The sequence below is a fragment of the Coregonus lavaretus genome, assembly GCF_964263955.1.
Source record: "Coregonus lavaretus genome assembly, chromosome: 14".
NCBI lineage: Eukaryota > Metazoa > Chordata > Actinopteri > Salmoniformes > Salmonidae > Coregonus > Coregonus lavaretus.
This window is the reverse complement of record NC_140001.1, coordinates 8,628,423-8,652,064: the sequence shown is the minus strand read 5'-3', so window position 1 is coordinate 8,652,064 and position 23,642 is coordinate 8,628,423. Positions and strand designations below refer to the sequence as shown.

The 23,642-nt window shown below is 41.8% G+C and overlaps 2 protein-coding genes across 3 annotated transcripts; one reads left to right on the top strand and one right to left on the bottom strand.

The window, feature by feature from the left end:
* Positions 1-1,819: 1,819 nt before the first annotated feature.
* Positions 1,820-8,458, bottom strand: LOC311141191 (protein Largen-like; the record flags this gene model as incomplete). The annotated part of the gene is made up of 2 exons (XM_084176451.1): positions 1,820-2,548; positions 8,321-8,458. 2 exons carry the CDS (start codon positions 8,456-8,458, stop codon positions 1,820-1,822), a joined length of 867 nt encoding a protein of 288 aa, XP_084032577.1.
* Positions 8,459-10,923: 2,465 nt separating this feature from the next.
* On the top strand, positions 10,924-23,596 carry hsd17b4 (hydroxysteroid (17-beta) dehydrogenase 4). 2 transcript variants are annotated; one of them, XR_014614216.1, is made up of 25 exons: positions 10,924-11,089; positions 11,629-11,682; positions 11,802-11,909; positions 12,361-12,420; positions 12,676-12,697; positions 12,888-12,934; positions 13,192-13,276; positions 14,567-14,754; positions 15,998-16,089; positions 16,192-16,216; positions 16,301-16,429; positions 17,498-17,604; positions 17,801-18,037; positions 18,289-18,340; positions 18,438-18,509; positions 18,963-19,066; positions 19,194-19,259; positions 19,447-19,516; positions 19,714-19,820; positions 20,472-20,558; positions 20,710-20,796; positions 20,888-21,026; positions 21,270-21,397; positions 22,678-22,824; positions 22,961-23,596. XR_014614216.1 is itself a non-coding variant. In XM_084176641.1 (24 exons), the coding sequence occupies exons 1-24, from the start codon at positions 11,032-11,034 to the stop codon at positions 22,765-22,767; spliced, it is 2,214 nt and encodes a 737-aa protein (XP_084032767.1). In that variant the 5' UTR covers positions 10,924-11,031; the 3' UTR covers positions 22,768-23,596. The 2 variants fall into 2 exon arrangements, 1 of the variants encoding a protein (XP_084032767.1); XM_084176641.1 differs by having other exon boundaries at positions 22,678-23,596.
* Positions 23,597-23,642: the final 46 nt, after the last annotated feature.

Below are 23,642 nucleotides of genomic sequence, written 5' to 3'. Positions count from 1 at the left end.
AACCAAATGATTAATGTTGAGTATATCAACAATTGTGTCTGACACTGTAGTACGATATGGCAGAGTATGATAGCTAATTGTTAATTGGCACAACTGTAATTGTGTCACATCTATGCCTATTCCTCGTTGCCAGGCGGCAAGCAATGATGTCAATCAGAATTTTGAACCATCAGCTCAATGGATGTTAGAGTTTTGCACAATAAGTTTTACACCAGCATTCTAAATGTCTAGAATAGTTTCCCACCCACAGGCACATGCAGAATATGTACTGTAGCTGGGTGGGTGGGTGGGATTCATCTTTGCGATAGATATCTCTATATATGGTTCTGGTGTGGGCACACTCTTGTGGAAGCCCTTTTCTGATCACCCTACGACGCCCATTTCCATTTAGTACATTTATGCATTTATGTATTTCAAGGGAATTGTTCTTAATTTGTTAGTATTCAATATGACATACATAGAGCTGTACTACTTGATGAAGGTAAACACATTTATTTTATTTCTCCAAAATAAAAGGTTTTTTACTAATCTCATCCACAATGCGACCAGGCGCACAAGCCTGCAGGGCATGAGCTGATATCGCTACATCCTTCATGGCATTCCTCATGTTTGTAATATTTTTTTTCATGTTTCTGTTTATTTAAAATGCTTGAATAAGCACCAATCCCTATCTAAATGTTGAATGTGGTTAGTAAGCTTGTCCATGAGAGCAAAGACATCATGCGTTGAATCTCACCAGCATTTACACCCCATTTTTTGTCTTTGTTCACACAGACTCACACACATTTCACATACACATCGATTTCCCATGTCTACTTTAGAGCATTGTCAACATTTGTGTTGGTACAAAGGCAGTATGAAATCATGTTATCAGCACGGTAATAGCCTAATCTTGCTAATTAGAAGGCTTGCTAGTAGGAGATGCTCCTATTTCCATCCACCTCCAGGGTATGCCTAATTTCTTCCATTCCAGGCACTGAAATGCTTTGTGCTTTCATACCCTTTTGATCATTCCTTTTTGAATGACACAATAACATAATAAAGCCCTACCACCGACACACGGGCACTACTGTTTAATTACAGTTCTATAAATGTATGGTAAATTAAGATTAAAAAATACCAACATCTGTTGAATGGTAATACATCTAACTAAGATTTAACCTCAAAACATCTGAGCACTTGAGTGCACTTTTGAATAGTGTATGTCCAGTCCACCATGGGAGAATTGACATGGTTTGTTTTCGTAAGCTAAATTCAATGTGACTATATTTCTATTCCATCTTCCTATAGCCTAAGCCACCAGTAGATGTTGCTCTAGATTCAGCAGTGTGACACCCTCCCCATCTCAAGAAGTGAAGTGTGGCAGTGAAGCAATATTGAGTGATAAAAGATACTATATGCCATCATTCCATTACTGTCTCAACCCTATACACAGAGGTGTACTGTAGAATCTTTGGGTCAGTGGCCGGATTTGAGGCAAGCTAGATTTGTTGTTTAACCCAGAGCATAAATTAATGACATGTTCTAACACAGCTTCTTGTTTCTGAAAATCTCTTTAAAAAATATGATACAATGTTACTTCACACCTCTCAACCCAATCCTGCCAAACCCTTACACTTCCAAGACAGTTGTTAGTTGGCACTCACTCACCTCACCGTTCAATCTCTCCTTGTGCATTTCTGAGCTCATGGCCACGTTGTCTATCTCTCTTTTCCTCATCGTTTAGATATTCGACGTTTGACTGGGGTAGAAATAGATGCTCATGAAATAGAAAACACTATAAATTATTTAGAAATATTTAAATTAAGGGTGATTAACATCAAACCGTTGTGGTGGTTGATTTTCGCAGGATGGTTTTCTGTGGTTTCAGGGAAGGGTTAGGATGAGGCACACAAGGCAGGTTTGTAGGAGGGAAACTATGGCTGACACTGAGGCCGCCATTTTCTAACATGAGCTGGGATGGTGGTGAGGAGGAGGAACACTGATGGACAGGGCTCATGTCATCGGTCAATTCTGTCTGTAAGTGCATATCTGTGTTGTCGACGTCATATTGCAGGTCACAGTCAGGGCAGTACCCGTGATACTGGACCTTTTCACTGAATCGGACCCTCTCCCGGGTTGCCTGGGGGCATTTGGTCTTTTCATGCCGTAGCAAAGGCATGGGCATAAGTCGTCTCTCTTCCTTTGTACTATTAGAGATGCAGCACGATAAGTCTCTGTTTGGCTTCCCTGGGAAAACTCCATTACGCATAAGAGTCCCGTTAGCCTTGGCTAGTAGGCTCCCCGATAGTGGGTTCTTGTTGTGCTCCTCTGCTTTGACGGGTGTCAGCCTGGGAGGGGGCAGTGGAGGGTGGGGCTTCTTCAGCACGGTCAGGACACACTGGGGCCTAAAGATGGTGTCGTCAGGGTAGATCTTGATCTTGTCGATGCTGGAGGCTGTGGTGGTGCTGCTGCTACAGCTGCTGTTCAGGGTGTCTGTCTTGGAACTGTCCGTCATCTCCTCCTCCAGCTGTAGGTCACACGTGAGGGAGTCGATCTCATGCACAACCTGCACCAGGAGAAAAGGAAAAGGAGGACAGTACATATTTAGTTTGACAGACATCAAAATGTAACAGACTAATAGAGTAGTAAATACGGGGGGGGGGGGGGCTTCTACTAAGCTAACGTATGGAATTGTTTTAAGATGGTCATACCAAGGATAATTTAGCTATTTGATTTTACATTTTAGGAACCCTTTAGCCATAAAAATATATATATATAATAAATATTTGATGAAACATTGAATTTGGCCTTACTACTATTGGCCAATAGAAACGCGTTGAATAACAGATTCATACATAGAAAAACAGATAGTCAAAAAAATTAATACAAATGAATGTTGTTTTAAAGTGTCTGTCCTATAGCTGAGAGATATGAAAGATCATTACATTTTTTGTATTTTTTTTTACCCATATTTATCCCTTTTTTCCCCCACTAAACTACTTCCATATAGATATACACTACATGACCAAATGTATGTGGACACCTGCTCGTCTAACATCTCATTCCAAAATCATGGGCATTAATATGGAGTTGGTCCCCCCTTTGCTGCTATAACAGCCTCCACTCTTCTGGGAAGGCTTTCCACTAGATGTTGAAACAGTGCTGCGGGGACTTGCTTCCAATTCAGCCAGAAGAGCATCAGTGAGGTCGTGCACTGATGTTGGGCGATTAGGCCTGGATCGCAGTCGGCGTTCCAATTCATCCCATAGGTGTTTGATGGGGTTGAGGTCAGGGCACTGTGCAGGCCAGTCAAGTTCTTACACACCAATCTCGACAAACCATTTCTGTATGGACCTCGCTTTGTGCACGGGGGTATTGTCATGCTGAAACTGGAAAGGGCATTAAGATTTCCCTTCACTGGAACTAAGGGGCCTAGCCCAAACCATTAAAAACAGCCCCAGATAATTATTCCTCCTCCACCAAACTTTACAGTTGGTACTATGCATTGGGGCATGTAGCGTTCTCCTGGCATCTGCCAAACCTAGATTTGTCTGTCGGACTGCGCGTTTCTATTGCTCCAGAGTCCAATGGCGGCAAGCTTTACACCACTCCAGCCGACGCTTGGCATTGCGCATGCTGATTTTAGGCTTGTGTGTGGCTGCCCGGCCATGGAAACCCATTTCATTAAGCTCCCGGCTAACAGCTGATGTTGCTTTCAGAGGCAATTTGGAACTCGGTAGTGAGTGTTACAACTGAGGACCGACAATTTTTACGCGCTCCAGCACTCGGCGGTCCCGTTCTGTGAGCTTGTCTGGCCTACCACTTCACGGCTGAGCCTTTGTTGCTCCTAGACGTTTCCACTTCACAATAACAGCACTTACAGTTGACCGGGGCAGCTCTAGCAGGGCAGGAATTTGATGAACTGACTTGTTGGAAAGGTGGCATCCTATGACGGTGCCACGTTAAAAGTCACTGAGCTCTTCAGTAAGGCCATTCTACTGCCGGTGTTTGTCTATGGAGATTGCATGGCTGTGTGCTCGATTTTATACACCTGTCAGCAAAACAACCGACATGTATGTGTTCGTGAGAGTCTCACCTTTCCATAGAGGCATATTAATGTGTAGCCAAAACTGTTTGGATGCTACTACTGAAATGTTTGTGAGAAGACCAATTTTCGGGATGTCTCCTGGTCTGACAATCACTGCTGTAGCTCGGCTACCTACCACCGCAGTTGCGGAAGGCAGCCATTGGTGGATACGGTGGAATCAGACGCAGCCCTTGCAAAAAAAAAAGAAGATATCTCTAGCTTAAACAGATCGGGATGGGGATTTTTTTATTACACTAATTCGATTTCTGCGGGGGCGTGGACATCGACTCTAGGGCGTTTTAAAGGCCAACTGCATTCAAAAACTTGTTTTACAGTGCCTTCAGAAAGTATTCACACCCCTTTACTTTTTCCATATTTTGTCGTGTTACAGCCTGAATTTTAAATGTATTAAATTGAGATTTTGTGTCACTGGCCTAAACACAATACCCCATAATGTTAAAGTGGAATTATGTTTTTAGAAATGTTTACAAATTAATTAAATATGAAAAGCTGAAATGTTTTGAATCAATCAGGAGTAAACATTTGCTTAACAAGTCACATAATAAGTTGAATGGACTCACTCTGTGCACAATAATAGTGTTTAACATGATTTTTGAATGACTACCTCATCTTTGTAGCCCACATATACAATTATAAGGTCCCTCAGTCTAGCAGTGAATTACAAACACAGATTCAACCAGAGACCAGGGAGGTTTTCCCAATGCCTCGCAAAGAAGGCCACCTATTGGTAGATGGGTAAAAATCTTAAAGCAGACATTGAACATCCCTTTGAGCATGGTGAAGTTATTAATTACACTTTGGATGGTTTATCAATACCCCTCAGTTACTACAAAGAAACAGGCATCCTTCCTAACTCAGCACCCGGTGAGGAAGGAAACCGCTCAGAGATTTCACTATGAGGCCAATGGTGACTTTAAAATAGTTACAGAGTTTAATGGCTGTGATTGGAGAAAACTGAGGATGGATCAACAACATTGTATTTACTCCACAATACTAACCGAAATGACAGAGTGAAAAGAAGGAAGCCTCTATAGAAAAAAATCATTCCAAAACATGGATCCTGTTTGCAATAAGGCACTAAAGTAAAACTGCAAAAAATGTGGCAAAGAAATGAACTTTATGTCCTGAATACATTTACATTTTAGTCATTTAGCAGACGCTCTTATCCAGAGCGACTTACAGTGAGTGCATACTTTATTTTTTTTTATTTTTTTTCATACTGGCTCCCCGTAGGAATCGAACCCATAACCCTGGCGTTGCAAGCGCCATGCTCCACCAACTGAGCTACACGGTAGAGCATGGCGCGTGCAAAGCGTTATATTTGGGGCAAATCCAACATAACACATCACTGAGTACCACTCCTCATATTTTCAAGCATGGTGGTGGCTGCATCAGGTTATGGGAATGCTTGCCATCGGCAAGGACTAGGGAGTTTTTTTAGGATAAAAAGAAACGGAATAGAGCGAAGCACAGGCAGAATCCTAGAGGAAAACTTGCTTCAGTCTGCTTTCCAATAGACACCGAGAGACAAATTCACCTTTCAGCAGGACAATAACCTAAAACACAAGGCCAAATATACAATGGAGTTGCTTACCAAGACGACATTGAATGTTCCTGAGTGGCCTAGTTACAGTTTTGACTTAAAACGGCTTGAAAATCTATGGCAAGACTTGAAAATGGCTGTTTAGCAACTTGATAGAGCTTGAAGAATAAAAAATATTGTGCAATCCAGGTGTGCAAAGCTCTTAAAAACGTACCCAGAAGGACTCCCAGCTGTAATCGGTGCCAAAGGTGATTCTAACATGTATACTTATGTAAATTAGATATTTTTGTATTTCATTTTCAATAAATTTGCAAAAATGTCTAAAAACATGTTTTCACTTTGTCATGATGGGGTATCGGGGGTAAATGGAAATACTTTCTGAAGGCACTGTGTATACTGTATATTTTTAGTGTAAGAGCTGTTTGAAAAGTTTGCCTGAAATTTCAGCCTGTTTTGGTGGGATGGAGTTTTGGCCTGCCTGGTGACATCACCAGGTGGTTAATTAGTTAATAGACCAATAAGAGAGTTACAACCCTCTGCCAATAACAGCTAGTCTTCAGTTTCCCCTCCCCGCTCAGACCACTCGCAGACAGTCCCAGCTAAATTCTTGCTTGAGATATTGCTCTTTGCTAAGAAGCTACTTTTGCTTATTTTTGACAATTTTAGTTGAAAACAGTCACAGTAAGGTACTTAATTGTTACCAGACATGATTTGATATGGAGATAAAAATGGCTGAATTGGACCTTTAAACTAATGCATTATTATAAAACTGTAGACATATGGTCCTCTCAAGCCAGATTCGCTTGCAACGCAACAATATTACACTGTATTCTCTGATTCATTGCAGGTTGTGTTTGATTAATTGATCATTTGCTAGATGTATTTATAAGGTAAGGGTAAACTAGAAACTACCCATAATAGTACAATGAAAAGAACACACACCAAACTGTATTAAGTCTCTAAATCAAAAGCAAGACCCTCTGGCTATAGCAATACTAACTTGATAACACACATGATCAGTTTATATAAGAATTAATTCTGTGTGTATGCACTTACACGTAGTGGACATATTAAGATGAAATTGAAATTGTAGAAAGCACATACTCGGCGCCCCCATACATTCATGGTTAAGGTGATAAGAATATACCTACAGGCAGTGAAAATTGCAAAGACGTCTCTTTGTAGAAAATGACTACATTTTCCCTTAGGTATGTTTACTAGTTTTGAGTAGAAATAAACCTTGATTACTGTATATGTATATGCATGTATAAAAATACACAATGTTCAACACTATTAGGGAGATAGTCTGAAATCACTTGTTATTTTGTAATCTGTTACGGACACAATACTTACTAATTAAGACCTATGGGATAAGTTGCCTATCATTTCACATTTCAGTGGTAGCCAATACTTTGCCAAACCATCTCTATGAACAGTATCCACATAGTATACTGTTTTAAAAGTCATTATATTTTGAAGTAATTGAAGCTAGTGAAGTAATATCAGCATGTCCATGTTGGGCGAAAAGCTCATGTAGAGTGAAATCTCCATGCATAGTCTTAAATTGATAAGGTAGTGGGACACAAAAGAGATTCACTGTATCCATTGCCACATGCTGCGGGGCATGATGGTTCTCTCTGTGCCAAGCATCTGGGTTCAGCTCCCCTTAAACGTAGGCTTGAATCCAGTATTCATGTGTGTGAGTTGCACTAGATAAATACTGCATCTAAATGGGATTTACTGAAACATTGGCTTTGACAATGAACTGACAATCCCCGAGGTGGGTTGTTTTAGTAGTGCTGTTAGCTTAACAGATTGTGTACACTTCCCTGAATAGAATATTGACGCCGCTATAACATTGTGTTTAATTCAAATACTTGTTGAAAATGTTGAAAGAGCAGCATTATTTCAGAGGAAACGTGTGCCATGTATCCATTCCATCCATAATGTAAGAAGAACAGTGTAGGTTTCATCTAAAGTGACAACCTGTCGTGTAAGGGCGAGTATTTCAGCACCAGCAGGCCGGATAGCTCCATTCGTACAAACATCTAGGTAGGCTACATCCCCGCGTCAAAGCAGGTTAGAGTGCGGGTTATTATAGGGACGATGGAAGACCACAAGGATCAATGTGTGAAATCAACAGAAAACAAATATAGTATGAGATAAATGAATGAATGCACTAAAATTGCTATTCCTAATAATTGTATATCACTTGGACACAATGACAGCACTGACACAATCCTGATACTGTAACAAGGTGCCTATCGAGAGGAGAGTTGCTGTATAATTTGACAGGAGACCATTATCATAAAAACAGTAGGCTAGACTGCATTTAGATGATGAAATGCAATGCAAAACCATACCGGTGAACTACACGTGATTAATCATGATTAATTCTTGCACTTAAATTATCAAAGCCTAGTGTACGCACTAAGGCGCAGCTGCGTTGTCATCCTCCACACATACAATGTGTCCTAAATGTCTTTCATGTTCACCTGATAAGATATTTGGTCACATACGAAAGGCCAATGAATAGGCCATGGACTTAATTCTATCTGAGCCTTCAGATGTTTATTATAGTTCAATCTTTTTCCCAATCAGTAAAAAATCTATACCCTAAATATACCTGTATTAAATCAAAACAATGTTCATCTCAAATAAAAACCACATAACATAAACCCACTAACCTCTTTGAGTTCCTTGGCTACATCCCTCAAGTCTCCCAGGATGGTCTCCAAATCCTTCACGATAGTCTTGATCTGCTTTTTGACTTTAACTTTGGAGACTACTCCTTCAGCAGATTCTGCATTTGATGTCCCTGACATTCTTCGTTGGTACAATGTATTTTTAAGGATCACAAGTAAATCCTTTCGCTGCCGCAAGACCACTTTGCCGATGCATTTTAATGTTCTGTTTTCTTCACTTTCCTCCCATACAGGCTAAATCACGCAATAATGTAGCGAAGCGCGGTGACAGCGACCCCGGCCAGCACGCCTGCGCAATAGAGCATAGCAAAAATAATATCTTAAAAAATGTAAACAAAATAATGTTGCTGGAGAGGTGTTTCTAGACAGTCGCTCGTGGTCATTCCGCCGTTACCTTTCAACATTTCTGTCAAAAAAACAAATGCTGATATGTCACATTTCCTTGTGGCAAGATGCCTAGTCAGATATTCGGTCCATAATTTTAATCAGACTGAAATAATAACATGGTACATAGAATCCAAGTCCAATATTCTAATCATAATGGTCCATAGGCTGCGCCAGACATCCCCATTGAATGGATTGTCTCTCAAAAATGTATGTATATTCTATAGGCTACATAGAACGATAGACATAGTATATTCATAAACTGCAGTTACTTTACTGAATAAATGACAAGTGATAATCATCCCTTCTTCACATTGCATCTACATCGAAGCCTCCGTGGTATCTGATAGCCTGCCTATACATCAGGGGAGAGAATGGTCTCTGCGCGGCTGCGCGTGCCATGACACACGCGCCGCAGAAGCAGGTCACCTGGGGCTGCTCTTCATGTTTTGATTTGGAAAGTGATACATTCGTGTTATTCACCATTATTTCCATCGTGTTATGGTTTGAAACAGTGTTTCCCGAACCGGTCCCCATGACGTGCCAGCCCTTTCACATAGGCTATTTCATCTATTCCAAAACTAGCACACCTGACTCAAGTAGCCAACTATAGTTGAATCAGGTGTGCTAGTGTTGGAATAGATGAAATAGCCTATAGATCACATTTGTGGAACGGCTGGGTGGTCCCGAGGACCGGTTTCTGGGTTAAAGCATGGCTGCATTGAAGCAGTTTGGGAAAGTTTTGCACATTACTAGGCTTTTGTTGGGGGGTAAATATTACGGCCTCTATGGACTTTCTAACTGTGGAACAAATAGATCGCTTTCAAACTCACTATTAAATAACATTAATCAAGTTCCTGGAATATTATCCATAGGGCTAGTTTCTTCTGTTTGGACAACTCACCTGCATGCTTATATGAGAAAAGCTTTTGACTTCTGCTTTTTGGGCAATTATGCCTATAGACTAACTTTAAGACGCAATTAAATACAATTTCCGACCATACTAATAGGCAATACTGTATGCTATTTTGAATAACATCAAATGAGTAGGGTAATTTACTCTTGAAAAGCTCACATCCAAGTTAAGCAATCATATCCATCATCACGACTGTAAGTCGCTTTGGATAAAAGCGTCTGCTAAATGGCATATTATTTATATTATTATTATTATCATTGACCTGTATGTGTCTTACACACTTCAGAAGGCATGGATTGCTTGTCCAGGGTAAGCAGTCATTTATAACACTGAAGCCCTACTTGGACATCCAGTTCAATTTTGGAGGCAGGGGTGGGGTGCTTCTGTGGTTTGGTCTATATCCTCAAACCTTGACCCAAAATGTGTCTAGGCTATTTTTGCCATATATGATCAGAGACAGGTGTGGTCAATGATTTCATTTGAACAAATTCATATAGGCCCTATGACATGGTAGGCTATGTGAACAGACTAGAGATATTGGCTTTGTGAAGCTGTGGTTTTTAATTTGAGAAAAAATGAAAGGACATTTAAATGCCCCCACTTCTTTTCATTGATTTTCTCATAATAATGCAAAATGCTGAAAGCATACAATTGCAAGTATGTATCAGTCCAAGTTGAGTCACTCAAACGCCCACTAAATTATCTTAATCCTTCCTCACACAAACAAAGTGATTCGGCTGGTAGTGCTGCAGCCTTAGTTGTATGTCAAGAATTTATCTACGATCCCATGATTGAGAAGAGCCCATTAAAAAGTGCTCCTCAATGTCATTTTCAAACTATAGCCTCCTAGACCCTAGGCTAACCTACTGCCTACTCACTCACCTACATGTCATATTGGCCAGAGTCAGAGCAGGGTCATCATCACTTATGTTGAGCCTAGTATTAAACTAGGCTACAACCTTCTTAAGAAATCGATTTTTGCTTGGACAACTCAATGACAATGCCGTGCCATCCACATTGGTTTGGAGAGTGGTGACATTTGTTTGACAAGCTTTTCTTTCTTTTATTTAGCATGTGATGCCTCTTTCATTTGCGTTCCTTTGTGTATCAAATAAGCACTGAATCATTATAGCAAAATGTTCAGCTCAAGACATAAGCACTTTTCAGCAGAGGGCATTGAAATAATTAACAGGTTAAATTATATAGGATTTATAATGGAATGTACTTGGATCTCTGTGATTGGTTGTTGTTGCCTTTAATAACCCAGCGCCCCCCTCGCGGAAGTAAGGCAAAGTTCATCCTGATAGCTGTCAACACTCGAGTCGTTGTCCTGCTGTCTTCGAAGACTACCAGCACAGTTTTGAATCTGGACAAAATCCAGAACTATTTAATAATGTCTGCGCCTTTGGCTTTCGACGGGAAAGTTGTTGTTGTCACTGGGGCCGGTGGAGGTAAATGACAGCTAAATTTTGCTAACATAGCTATCTAACGTTAGCTAGCTTTCTTCATTGGGATATGCTCATCTTGTTAGCTAGCTACGCTGTGCAAGGTGGTGTTGTGTTTTAGTGGTGGTTGACATGGTTGTGAATCCATTGTAGGGATTGTGGCCAGGGGTAGTCTTATTCGTCTGGTAGCAACAGTGGCTAACTAACTAGCTATCCTAACCAGCAGCAGTACTTGGTGGCTAGGTTAGGTGCTATGTCAGAAAGTAGCCAGCTAGCTACTGTAACAAGTTGCTCACTGTTGTCATTGTTGCAACACTTTATGCTTGAATCTGATATTGCTCGGCCATACAGAACAAGGTACATTTTGTGAATTCAAGATACTTTTATGTGAGACTGCATTCTTGCAACAAAGTACCCAGCAGCCCATCCACGCATGAAGAAGGCAACATGTGCTGTGCTGGGCACTTTGCTGCAACAATAAGTCTTACTTAATATTATTTTACTTTTTCATTTGACCAAATATCAACTTACACTTGTTTCCATAGGACTTGGGAGAGAATATGCATTGGCATTTGGTGAGAGGGGCGCCTCGGTAGTTGGTAAGTATTGCGAATGTATATTTTTAAGATATACATGAAATAAGCTGGAAACTATCCAGAAAATATGCTGTTCAATGCCTGATTCTTGGTTTAACTGTTTGTCTTTTCTCTGCACACAGTTAATGACCTTGGAGGAGATATTAAAGGGGGAGGGAAGAGCTCCGCTGCTGCTGATAAAGTCGTGGAAGAGATAAAAGCTAAGGGAGGCAAAGCAGTGGCTAACTACGGTGGGTAGTTTGGACCAAGTTATCTAACTCTATTTGAACTTTTGCACATGGTTCAAGAGTCTTGCGTGGCCAACCTTCCAAATCCTGTCTAGAGTCCTGGAATCTGAAGTTGGGTTCAAGGCTATGTGGGCAGGTTACAGGGCAAAATCACAGCCTTGATACAGTCTCAAATTCCATCCTTCCAGTGTCCAATTTTATTTCCTTATGGTTTTGAGCCCTCAATGAAACTACCACTGTAGACATCCAGAACTGTTTAGGAGCATTATATCAGCTGTGAAAAGAAGCCATGCAGATTTGTCTACTGTTTGATGTTTCCCTTTTCTACCTGGCCAACCAGAAGAGTGTGGACTGGTTTCTTCCTTCCGAGAGAGTTTCTTTGCCTCACACCTTCGCTAGTCCTTTTGGGGGTTTATTCTCATGTTTGTCAACGTGCTCATATTTGGCCCCACAGATTCTGTAGAGGATGGTGAGAAACTGATCCAGACTGCCCTGGATGCTTTTGGGAGAATAGGTGCGTTTTCAGACAACTGATTTCCTTGTTTAAAACCAATAACACTATGCACATTTAACAAGAATCTGACACATATTATGGCTGATGGTGTTACCTCAAGCATGATTAGATGTTCAGGCTTGATTGAGCACATAATTACATGTTGATGTGCAAATGGTTTGTTTTGGCATCTTACAGTACATGATTTGGTGATGATAACAATTGTCTTAAGAATTTCGAGATTATTTAAACAGACCTGTTGCTTATCTTTTCCAGATATTGTTGTTAATAATGCTGGGTAAGAATGCTATTCATCTCAAGCCTTTCAATTAATCAGATTAGATATGAACACTTTTTGCTAAATAAACTAAACTGTAGTATTTCAGATGGACATGTGACATGGAAAACTATTCCATTTACTCAGTGTATATAATTGACCTCTTCTCTATAAGAAGTGAAGGACAACCTGTTTTGTTATTGATTTCAAGGATACTTCGGGATCGTTCTTTTGGCAGAACGAGTGACTTGGATTGGGGTGAGGAGTTTATTTCTCAGAGTACACATAAATTCATTCTGTGTCCAATCATCACGAAAGGAGAATATTGCATATTAAACAGTCATATGGAATGAATGATAAATGTCTATCAGGCTGGAGAAGCGCTTTACTTCCAAGGACTTTAGCATAGAGAAATGATTGACAAATACAGTCGAGGTCTGAGTAGTAGTAATTTGATAGAACAGGATAACCCCCACATAGTTATTGTAATGCAACATTCATGCCCTGTATTTCAGACCTCATCCATAGAGTCCACCTGAGAGGCTCCTTCATGGTCACTAGAGCTGCCTGGAACCATATGAAGAACCAGAAGTTTGGGAGGTGATGTCAAGGGTCAGACCCAGCACCATGTTGCCTATGTGAAGGGAAGTAAAGCTGACTGTTCTGCTGAATCCCAAATCGTAGCCTAGAGCAGACTCTGCAGTCCTGTAGATCAGTGTGGATTGGATAGGAATAAGTAAGTCTTCTGATAGCCTGGTTGGAGTTCTCACCACCGTATTGCTGTCATCTATTCCAGGGGTTCTCAAAGTGGGGTCCGCAGAGGTACTTCAGGGGGTCCGCGGCCAGATCCCCCCCCCCCAAAAAAAATATATCTATATAAATTTTTTTGTGTGAATATTACCAACAATAAAATATTAATTCTGACCAAGGGATCTGTGGAATAAGTTTAGAGGGTGTAATACGATGGTAATATTTATTAATCTACAATTTGTTGTTAACCCTGGGCAACATGGCCCTGGGAGGCTCACAGGGATATTGGTATCCACAGTACTACACCAATTATACATTTTTCAACTCAATACTTTGAGCTGCAACAACAATCTCTGCCCGATGACAATGTATAGAATTGCAGGAAATTTGCTTGAAAAATGAGTAACCGATGCCAAGAGATGGGCCTTTAAAATGTTCCTTCTCAGGGCCCGAGACTTGGTTTGTCCGGCCATGCACTGCCAGTCATAGTAAAACTCACTGTATGCTATTTTTATCGCACTCAAGTTTGACATTTTAGTCATTTAGCAGACTCTCTTATCCAGAGCGACTTACAATTAGTGAGTGCATACATTTTTCATACTGGCCCCCCGTGGGAAGTTGTGTTCTTATTATGAGGGGGTCCCTGATGAATTTGCTATCACAAAAGGGGGCCCCGGGCCCAAAATGTTTGAGAACCCCTGAGCCATTAAATCATTTCAGATCATAAGCAGTGCCTAGGGCTTGATTCAGAATTCCTTTTGTACATTCAATCAATCAAGCTCTCCTACTAAGCACAAGCCAAACAACAATTAGGTAATGACCAGTGCAGAGTATAGAGCATGACTTTGTAGATCTGTTTCAGGTTTTAGCACAGGTGGGCCCTGCCTGAGATTAATGTTGAGAAATCCATCCTTATGATACCCTTTGATTTGCAGCAACGGCACCAAGAATAAGTGAGAAAACGGTCTTAAAAATGTCCTTGACTTGTTTTTAGGTGGTTGTTAGCTTTTGACAGGCAGCGAAGCGGACGGATTTCTTAACTATTGTTATTGCCGCACGCCTGAAACAGCCGTGGCACGTTAATTCAACACCGTCGCACTGAATTAGACTGACGCGCCACGGTTCCCTGTCTGTGCCCAGGATCATCATGACGTCATCGGCTGCTGGCATCTACGGCAATTTTGGGCAGGCGAACTACAGTGCGGCGAAGCTGGGCCTGCTGGGATTGGCCAACACCCTAGCCATCGAGGGCCAAAAGTACAACGTCCATTGCAACACCATCGCCCCAACCGCAGGCTCGCGCCTCACAGAGACTGTTATGCCCCCAGGTCAGAGGAGCCGCTGAGAAACGGCTAAGCAGCACACATTACTGGGTCATCTTATTAAGACTCAATGATTTGAGTTGATCTGTTGTGTAATATAGCAATGAGTTACTAGTGCTTGACATTGACTGATGGGTGCCTGTACTCATTCTGGGTGCCGGTGTAGTTTACATTTAGGTTCAGGAGCTCTACAATACTTTTGCGCTAATATTCTATTAAAGCAATAAGGCACCTCGGGTGTGGTGTATGGCCGATATACCACGGATAAGGGCTGTTCGTGTTGCGTCGCGCATAAGGAGTGCCTGGATACAGCCTTTGCCGTGGTATATTGGAAATATACCACAAACCCCTGAGGTGCCTTATTGCTATTATAAACTGCTTACCAACATAATTATAGCAGTAAAAATAAATGTTTCGTCATACCTGTAGTATAAGGTCTAATATACCATGGCTTTCAGCCAATCAGTATTCAGGGCTCAAACCACCCAGTTTATAATAGAGGAACAGGAGCTCAAGCAGTAGAACATTTGAGGTGTCGGTACTCTGCTCCAGTGAGCTCCTGCCTAAGTCAAGCACTGTGTGTTGCATCATGTAATATTATCATGTAAATGTGTTTCTAAAGTTACCTGCTATTGTCAAACGACTGTGCTCACAAACTGAGTAAACAGAGATTAATCATGCGTTCTGAAAATTACGTTTATTTGTGGATTGGGCATTTAATGAGGTTGTAGATTGCTTTTGAGGCCTCTGCTTGGCAGACTGGCGTCTGTGATTTTCTTCTCTGGTGTCTGCCATGTGATGCCCTTTTATACCCCATATGAAAGTTGTGTGATATTGTCCCATAGGTCAAGTAACATGAATTGCCCTACAGTGTGATATTGGTCCATATGTCAGGTTACCTTCATTGCCCTACAGCACACGTGTCAAACTCATTCCACGGAGGGCCGAGTGTCTGCGGGTTTTTGCTCCTCCCTTGTGCTTGATTGCTGAATTAAGGTCGCTATTTAGAAAGGAACTCCCCGCACCTGTTTGTCTAGGTCGTCATTGAAAAGGAAAAACCAAAAACCTGCAGACACTGGGCCCTCCGTGGAATGAGTTTGACACCCCTGCCCTACAGTTTAAGAGACAGATTTTTAGAATTTTTTTTTTTTACAATGTTTGGAATCAAAGTGCTGGTATATCACCACAATGTGTATACCTTTCATGTTGTTATTATTAGCAACTAACCACTTCACGTTTTCTGTGGTAGATCTGTTGGAGTCCTTGAAAGCAGAATACGTGGCTCCCCTAGTTCTGTGGCTGTCTCATGACCAGTGTCAGGAAAATGGAGGTCTGTTCGAGGTTTGTAAGAGAACTGTATGAAATGTTCACTATGCCTTTAAAACCGTATCGGTTACTCCAAATCCTTACTGATTATTCTGTTAATGTTCTCTCCCTGTTAAGGTTGGCGCTGGCTGGATTGGAAAATGTGAGTAGAATTAATTATTCTCCTTTTGGGAGTATTTTCAATGTTCTACAACCATTTATTTTCCACTAATGTGTTTGTTTGTAGTGCGCTGGGAGCGTTCACAGGGCTGCATTGTGAGGAACAAGAACCAAGGCATGTCTCCTGAGACCGTACGAGACCAGTGGGACAACATCTGTGACTTCACCAATGCCACCAAACCTGCCAACATCAATGGTAATTAAGTCAAGCAGACCTTGGACCGAACACCTACGCTGGTATATTTTGCCTCTGCCAGATATGTTACTGATAATAGTAATTGACTTATACACAGATATATTGAATTTAAACTAAGATACGGTTTGACACGGTAGATGTAAATTAAACAATGGAATAATATTCCACCTGCAGTAAAGGCTAGAACTCTTTGGTGCTGTAACAGTTGAGGCAGTGTAACAACCTTTGGTGCTGTAACAGTTGAGGCAGTGTAACAACCTTTGGTGCTGTAACAGTTGAGGCAGTGTAACAACCTTTGGTGCTGTAACAGTTGAGGCAGTGTAACAACCTTTGGTGCTGTAACAGTTGAGGCAGTGTAACAACCTTTGGTGCTGTAACAGTTGAGGCAGTGTAACAACCTTTGGTGCTGTAACAGTTGAGGCAGTGTAACAACCTTTGGTGCTGTAACAGTTGAGGCAGTGTAACAACCTTTGGTGCTGTAACAGTTGAGGCAGTGTAACAACCTTTGGTGCTGTAACAGTTGAGGCAGTGTAACAACCTTTGGTGCTGTAACAGTTGAGGCAGTGTAACAACCTTTGGTGCTGTAACAGTTGAGGCAGTGTAACAACCAATTTCATGGGAGAAGGTCCAAGTTCTACACAGTATGCTGCAGTGTAAACAAAGGGTGGAACACCAGGGCTCAAACCTCTGAGAGAAGAGAAAACAAGCTAGCAATCCAGTGAACAAACTCATTGGCTTGTGCTGCTATGACACGGCATGTCAATTACACCACTGCTATTCCCCCTAGTCTTTGAATAAAGAGCAAAGTACAGTATTGAGCGGTGCGGAGCGCCTTCGGGTCAGACACGAGAACATGGCAAGTGTTCATCATTATTCTCTTTCCTCCCTCGGCTTGCCCTCAGATGTGCCGCAGCATGGGGGTGGCAGCCTCCAGAGGAGCGCCTCATTACCATGACTTTGTAGTGCTCCTCATTTGTACCTTATTAGAGGACATGTTGCCGTCTTTGTTCGATAACAGCATTATTGAGTGGCTGTAATGAATCTCCCTCTTTTCCCCTGTTGCCCCAGAGTCCCTGGCCACATTGGTGGAGGTGCTGTCAAGACTGGAGACTGATGAGGGAATCGTCCCCAACCCCACCAGCGCTATGACCACTGCTGCATCTGGGATCAGTCCTGTGAGTGTAGAGTTCAACAGTACTAGGCTGGAATGAAGTGACATCATGCCTGTTGGTGACAGATGGCCCATAATGATGCTCTGTGGTCTCCTACTGTAGACCATGTCTTCAAAGACATCTGTTTGGACGCATGATGAGTAACCGCATGGCTGGCGTCACTTCATACTGTGCTGACTGTAGCTGTGCTTCCCTTCAGCTGGAGGCAGTGGGACAGAAGCTTCCGGAGTCTACCTTCAGCTACTCCCACACTCAGTGCATCCTGTATGCCCTGGGAGTGGGCCTGTCCACCAAGGATGACCAACACCTCAAGTTCCTGTACGAGGGCCACGAGGACTTCAGCTGTCTGCCCACCTTCGGGGTCATCCCCTCCCAGGCGGCCATGATGGACGGAGGGCTAGGCTCCGTGCCTGGACTCAACTTTGACTTCACCAGGGTAAAAGCTCCAGGAAACAATCAGAATCATCTTTATTTACTGTAGAATTTACAAAGTTGACATGCATTATATAGAAAATAGATCTTATCCCATACAGAAGTGGCAAGCAACCGTTGCTGTTCTCACACATTTCATTTAGTGGGTAAATAATGCATTTTGATAGCTTAAAACATTTTATATTGCTTGGAGCAAAGACTTTTGTAACCATAACCATTTTACTCCCCGTTTTGTTCTGATATTGTCACTCTCAGTTGTTGCATGGAGAACAGTATCTGGAGCTTTTCAAACCATTACCCACCTCAGGTATGTGCGCCCATTACAGATTCTAAGTATCTCTGAGCACAACATTTTCTGCTTACAAAAGCCTGTGATTTTTAAAGTAATTTGTCTGCATTTGCAGGAAAACTGACCTCTCAGGCTACAATCGCAGATGTGTTAGACAAAGGATCTGGAGCAGTCATTCTGCTGGATGGTTAGTTTGTTACACTTCCTTGTCCCTGAGAATTGTGTAATAATAATGTTAAGGGTATATGAGTGATGTTCCACAGGGTTGCATGAGATGAGCAAAGAAATTACTCAGTGGTATTAATTAAACAAATAGCGGAGGAACTCTAAAAATTTGGAATGGACCTGATATTAAAGCAAGGAAATTAAAGGCATGCAGTCTAAAGATTCTTTCAGAAAAACATGAAAGAATATTTTATTTTCTCCTGTGGAATGTAAAAAGAAACAATGTTTTTCATTATTGATAAAATAAATACATATTTAGCAGGCGCTTTTATCCAGAGTGATTTAGTCATGTGTGCCCATTTTAAGTATGGGTTGTCCCTGGAGTCGGATCCACTGTCCTGGCATGGCAAGCACCATGCTGTACCAACTGAGCTACAGAGGACCAGTTGTGAGATAACATTGTCTTTCTCCACAGTCCACACGTACAGTGGTAAAGAGCTGCTGTGTTACAACCAGTACTCTCTGTTCATCGTGGGGGCTGGTGGCTTTGGAGGAAAGAGAACATCTGATAAAGCAATGGTAACAAGTAATCTGCTAACACCACCAATGCTTTCAAAAGTTTCAGAAGTAGTACCATTCTTTTTCTAGAACAAAATGGTTGACACCTACCATTTTCTTTCAACCTAACTTAATCTCACTCTTTCAGAGCACAGTGGCACCCCCAAACAGAGCTCCTGATGCCGTGATGACTGACACCACAACAAGGGACCAGGTGTGTATTTCTGATTGGGTCTTTCATCGAAGGGATACACTGAGTAGATTTTTACTACGAGTGCCCCTACTGTTAGGATTCTTTCAAAAGATGACGCATCAAACAAGTATCCGTAATGGCTCTACATGAGGCCAAATCTCAGGATATTTCTAAAACGAGTGACATGACATTGATTCCACGCTTTCAGGCTGCCTTGTATCGTCTGAGTGGGGACTGGAACCCCCTCCACATAGACCCCAGCTTTGCAGCAATGGGAGGTGAGTCTTCTAGCCTGGTGCCAGATCTTGGCTATCATGTCAACTCCTTGTCATGCCAAAAGAAGAGTGCCAAGGAGTTGACATGATTGCACAAACAGATCTGGCACCAGGCTTTGAGTCTTCTATATTAATAAACACTGCACAGTGTTGTGCAGGATATTGTAGTACATCATAAAGACATCTTCTCTCCATTTCAGGATTCAAATCCCCTATTCTGCATGGCCTGTGCTCCTTTGGCTTCGCGGCTAGACATGTGCTGAAGCAGTATGCCAACAACGATGCCTCCAGATTCAAGTCCATCAAGGTGAAGCATGATCTTGGCAGGAACAGTCATAGAAATCGAATGAATAGAACGGCCGTCCCATTCAAGTCAATGATGGCATAATGGTTGAACTGGCGGCCATTGCAAGTGTACCCATAGGAGCAAAGCGGGAAGTGAACCCATCAATCTGTGCTGTGATTTGTTGTCTGCTCAACTGACATTTCAAAAAATATATTAAATTGCATGAGCCACATCAGTTAACATTCTACATTACCATGGAAATTATTGCATCACAATACCAGGCAGCCATTGTGAGTGTACCCATGAGTTTACCAGTCAAATTGCCAGGGTTAGAGGTTCCAAGCCCATTCTATTTCTATGGTAACAGTTCCCTATCTTTTTGGAGTTATTCAAATTATAGGAGCTTGGCACTTAATCAAGAGAAATCAGAACACCCTACCGTTGCACTTACACTTGTCTCTTCACTGTCACTGACTTTGCTGTTAGCTGCTTTATCGAGGAAGGTTTGACTTATGACTGTGAGATGTGGTTATCTCACCTAGCTACCTTAAGATGGATGCATTAACTGCAAGTCACTCTGGGAAAAGAGTGTTTGCTAAATGACTAGAATTGAAAATGTAATCCGCTATGTTTTTAAACTACCTTTTTCCTGGTCACTACCGTATCCCTCAGGTTCGCTTTGTAAAGCCAGTGCTACCAGGCCAGTCCCTACAGACCGAGATGTGGAAAGAAGGAAACCGAATTCACATTCAGTGCAAAGTGAGCAGTTTTATCATGTTTGTGCGAGAGGTTAATAGTGATCCATTAAGAATGAAACAATTACCCAAATTAAGTCCAGTAACCTCTTTCCATGCGATACAGAATATCCATGTTGTTAAATTGATTGATTGGCTCATGTCTTATTCCTCAGGTCAAAGAGAGCGGTGCTGTGGTTCTGTCAGGTGCCTATGTGGACTTGTATGCTGCTACAGATGGCTCCCCACAAGTTCTTCTGGAGGTATGTCAGTCCGACTGTATTCATGTGTGATGCAAAATCCCAAAGTTGGAAATGACCGATCACTAGTTTTTCCTGTTTTGAACCCTTCTAGTCAGGGGGACTCAAGAGTGAGTTGGTGTTTGCTGAGATCGGCCGTCGCATTAAGGACCTGGGGGCTGAGATGGTGAAGAAGGTCAATGCAGTGTTTGGCTGGGAGATCACCAAAGGGGGAAACACTGCAGCCCAGTGGAGTGAGTGAACCCTGGTTGCTTTCCAAGTCCTCCTGTCAATCAATGCAGACATGTTGAACCTATGGGACCAGCTTCCCGGGCCATGATTAAGCCAAGTCATGGACAAAAAATTATTCTCGATGGAGAATTACCATTGTGCGCTTTAGTCCAGCACTAAACTTAATCTGGATCTGGGAAACTGGCCCATAGTGTGAATGCCTCAACTATCATTTCATTATGCTCTCTCGCTCCCCCCCCCCCCAGCCATTGATTTGAAAACTGGAGCTGGAGCCTTGCATAAGGGCCCATACAGTGGCAAAACTGACGTGACCTTCACTGTATCTGATGATGACTTCATGGAAGTAGTGAAGGGAAAGCTCAACCCTCAGAAGGTACTGACATCTTCTCCCCAAGCCTTTACATGCCTGGCAACATCTGTAAGATACTGTAGAAAGCTGCAAGATGAGTCAGCAGAGAGAACTGCCAATGTGTAGCAGCTTCACACTTCAAAGCTTTTTTAAAACTACAAGTACATCCCAGTAAGAGTGGGTTTTCTTGCCAGGAATGAGCCTCATTTCACCTTTTCATTGTTTTGTGAATTTAGATCAGGGATGGACAACTGGCGGCCCTCCTTTTTGTAGGCTCGCGGATCAATTTCCCTAAAATAAAAACAATACAATTGGTGGGTGGGGGGGAACTCAGTCGGGGTCTCAACTTAAGGTTTGTGAGTTAGAATAGTAGAATACACAAGGTGACATTTAGAAATTTGGTTGTGCATCAGCAGTTTTTCTCGACAACGTTTCACTTAGGGCCCCCGAAAGGCTAAGGTTGGCTCTGTGTGGGTATGCAGACCCGCCAGCCACTGCATCCCCTCGTGTCTTCCATTCCTGTGGTGGTCCTCATGAGAGCCAGTTTCATCATAGTGCTTGATGGTTTTTGCGACTGCACTTGAAGAAACTTTCAAAGTTCTTAATGTTCCGTATTGACTGACCTTCATGTCTTAAAGTAATGATGGACTGTCGTTTCTCTTTGCTTATTTGAGCTGTTCTTGCCATAATATGGACTTGGTCTTTTACCAAATAGGGCTATCTTCTGTATATCCCCCCTACCTTGTCACAACACAACTGATTGGCACAAACGCATTAAGAAGGAAAGAAATTCCACAAATAAAATTAACAAGGCACACCTGTTAATTGAAATGAATTCCAGGTGACTACCTCATGCAGCTGGTTGAGATAATGCCAAGAGTGTGCAAAGCTGTCAAGGCAAAGGGTGGCTATTTGAAGAATATCAAATATATATTTTGATTTAACTTTTTGGTTGCTACATGATTTCATAGTTTTGCTGTCTTCACTATTATTCTACAATGTAAAAATAAAGAAAAGCCCTTGAATGAGTAGGTGTCCAAACTTTTGAATGGTAGTGTGTGTGACCAACCGATGCATATCTGTATTCCCAGTCTTGTGAAATCCATAGATTAGGGCCTAATTTATTTATTTCATTTGACTGATTTCCTTATGAACTGTAACTCAGTAAAATCTTTAAAATTGTTACATTTTATGTGTTCAGTGTAGATCCAGGAAGCCCTTAGCTCATGAACATAATATTGGGTTGTAAGAGCAGAGATGTTTCCCGGACTGAAAGTGACCTGAGCGTTTATTTGTTCTTCCAGGCGTTCTTTGCAGGCAAGCTGAAAGTACGAGGGAACATCATGCTGAGCCAGAAGCTGGAGGTGATCCTTAAAGACTATGCTAAACTGTGAGGCTGAGCCACAGGAGAACCACTCAGTTATCATATCTTCCTTGTTTGCTTCACTGAGGTAACGGCATTAATTGCGAACGTGCATAAAGATGGCAGAATTCACATGACGTCATTGTTTTTAACACGATCCACTGAGTTTTACAATGTGTCAATAAATCAGCACAATGTACTTTTTCGTTTTTTTCAAATTGCAGGCATCTCGAAGATAAAATTGGGATCATGTATAATACGGCGAATTTAGCTAAATGCATGGGGACCGCCATCTGTATGCATCTCCGCTAATGCACTAATCTGACCTGGATTTCACTGCATATGATGCAGTGAATACTTTGTTCGTTTTTTTTTTGGTCTGATTTAATACTATTTCAACTAATGTATGGATACATTACACTGATGATAGATGAGTTTGTAACCTGGGGCTGCGATCATGATTCAGAATGATTTGTACTTTGACGGTGATAAATGTTTTATGATGAGAGGATAGCGCCTATGTGCAATGCCAGATGCAGTAGGATTTTCTCTTAAATGTCAAGCTGGGGTGCATGGGGCCAATAAATGACTGATGCAGAACACTGGGCTATGCAGTATGTGGGATAAACTGGACATGAACAGTACTATAGTGACGGTCGCTGTTTTCAGGGCAATGAAGAACAAAGGCTAGCAGATGGCACTACATATTTCTGCTCCCAGATTAGGCCTTGTATAGGTTGTATTTGGTATCAATGTTTTTTTGTTGCTTCAAGTGACCTGACTCCAATGCAACCCAAATGAAATCTACATTAACAAGTTACATGTAATAAAAATGTAGCCATAGTGTTGGCTTGGTGCAACATGGTTCACTATTCATTTCTAATAAATGTTATGCACTTTGTGGTT

Coding starts and splice junctions, on each gene's coding strand:
- hsd17b4 (XM_084176641.1), top strand. CDS start 11,032: ATGTCTGCGCCTTTGGCTTTCGACGGGAAAGTTGTTGTTGTCACTGGG. Junction 12,935..13,191: donor AACGAGTGACTTGGATTGGG/GTGAGGAGTTTA, acceptor CCTGTATTTCAG/ACCTCATCCATAGAGTCCAC. Junction 19,821..20,471: donor CCAGATTCAAGTCCATCAAG/GTGAAGCATGAT, acceptor CGTATCCCTCAG/GTTCGCTTTGTAAAGCCAGT.